The sequence below is a fragment of the Histoplasma capsulatum genome, genomic scaffold (genome assembly GCF_000149585.1).
Source record: "Histoplasma capsulatum NAm1 scaffold_1 genomic scaffold, whole genome shotgun sequence".
Classification (NCBI taxonomy): Eukaryota; Fungi; Ascomycota; class Eurotiomycetes; order Onygenales; family Ajellomycetaceae; genus Histoplasma; species Histoplasma mississippiense.
Window position 1 is genome coordinate 3,298,381 of NW_001813982.1, and position 1,295 is coordinate 3,299,675.

The window sequence follows — 1,295 nt, forward strand, 5'->3', positions numbered from 1 at the left end:
TTCGACTGTCTCGGTCACAGTGATCATGTTTGAGATCACGGGCAGCAATAACCTATATCCTCCCAACCATGGTAAGCTTCGAAAATGCTCCCGAAACTTTAATATGGCCTTGAAGCTAAAATCTCTAATGTAGATTGTTGTTGGCGTAACTAAGGCAGTCAGCAACAGCTTCGGCAAAGGAGGTATCGCAGACCGCATGATATGGTTTAACGGTTTCCCATTCCTTGACAGCAAAGAAGACCACATCTTTAACGTCCCGGTCTCCCATGCCATGACCAACAAACCCGCAGTGCTTCCGGCAACCGACTTTCCCGTATCAAAAGCCGAGAAACTTCTGCGGCAACACAAATACAAAGGCTTTCCGATAGTTGAAGATGCTATCAACAAAGTCGTCATTGGCTTTATTGGCAGGACAGAGCTCCAATATGCCATCAATCGTGCAAAACAAGAAGGCCTCCTTTCCCCCAACGCCAAATGTCGCTTCACCACCACACCCTCCTTTACTTCCTATCGCCAGCGTGGCAGCATTCCGTCCTCAAACTCCGTAACCCTCCCGGTACCCTCGCCCAATCTGCAAACCTTCGGGTCCAAGCCCTCCTCTTCATCCAGATCTGAAGACAGCCCTTACAATTCTGATTTCAGCCATGATGATCAGGCGCCTTCCCGTACCTTTGACGACATCGCCATCTCAACCGGTTTCCGCTCCATAGACTTCAGCCCGTACGTTGACCCCGCGCCGATAACCGTTCACCCACGCCTGCCACTGGAGACGGTTATGGAGATCTTCAAGAAAATGGGCCCGAGGGTGATTCTCGTCGAGCATCGTGGGCGCCTATCCGGTCTCGTCACGGTTAAGGATTGCTTGAAGTATCAGTTCAAGGTTGAGGCTCAGGAGCATATTGATGGCTCCGGTGACGATGGTCATAGTCACAGCCAGGGTCATGGTGGGAACGGCGGGCTTGGAGAGGGGATTGTTGAGAAAAAGGCTTGGGAGTTTATTCAGTGGGCGACGAACAAGGTGGCGTTTTGGAGGAGGATGGGGGAAACGGGGATGCCGAGCTTTCTTAGGTTGGGGTCCTCGGAAGGGGACGGAGAATGGCATGCACGTAGACGGGGAGGTGAGCATGAGCGTAGCGAGTGGGACGGGCAATTGTTATCGTCGATAACTTCATCAGGTATTGTGGAGGGGACTGAGGAATTGGATGAGAGGAATGATTAGGTAGATGTAGTGTATGTATGAATCGATGAATGATATGTATGCATGAAGAAATTTCTGGAATCATGGCGTGAGATGG

General features: G+C 50.9%; 1 protein-coding gene across 1 annotated transcript; it reads left to right on the plus strand.

Annotated features, from left to right (window-relative positions):
* Positions 1–68: 68 nt before the first annotated feature.
* HCAG_00946 (conserved hypothetical protein) lies at positions 69–1,219 on the plus strand (the record flags this gene model as incomplete). The annotated part of the gene is made up of 2 exons (XM_001543850.1): positions 69–71; positions 134–1,219. 2 exons carry the CDS (start codon positions 69–71, stop codon positions 1,217–1,219), a joined length of 1,089 nt encoding a protein of 362 aa, XP_001543900.1.
* Between the last annotated feature and the right edge of the window lie 76 nt (positions 1,220–1,295).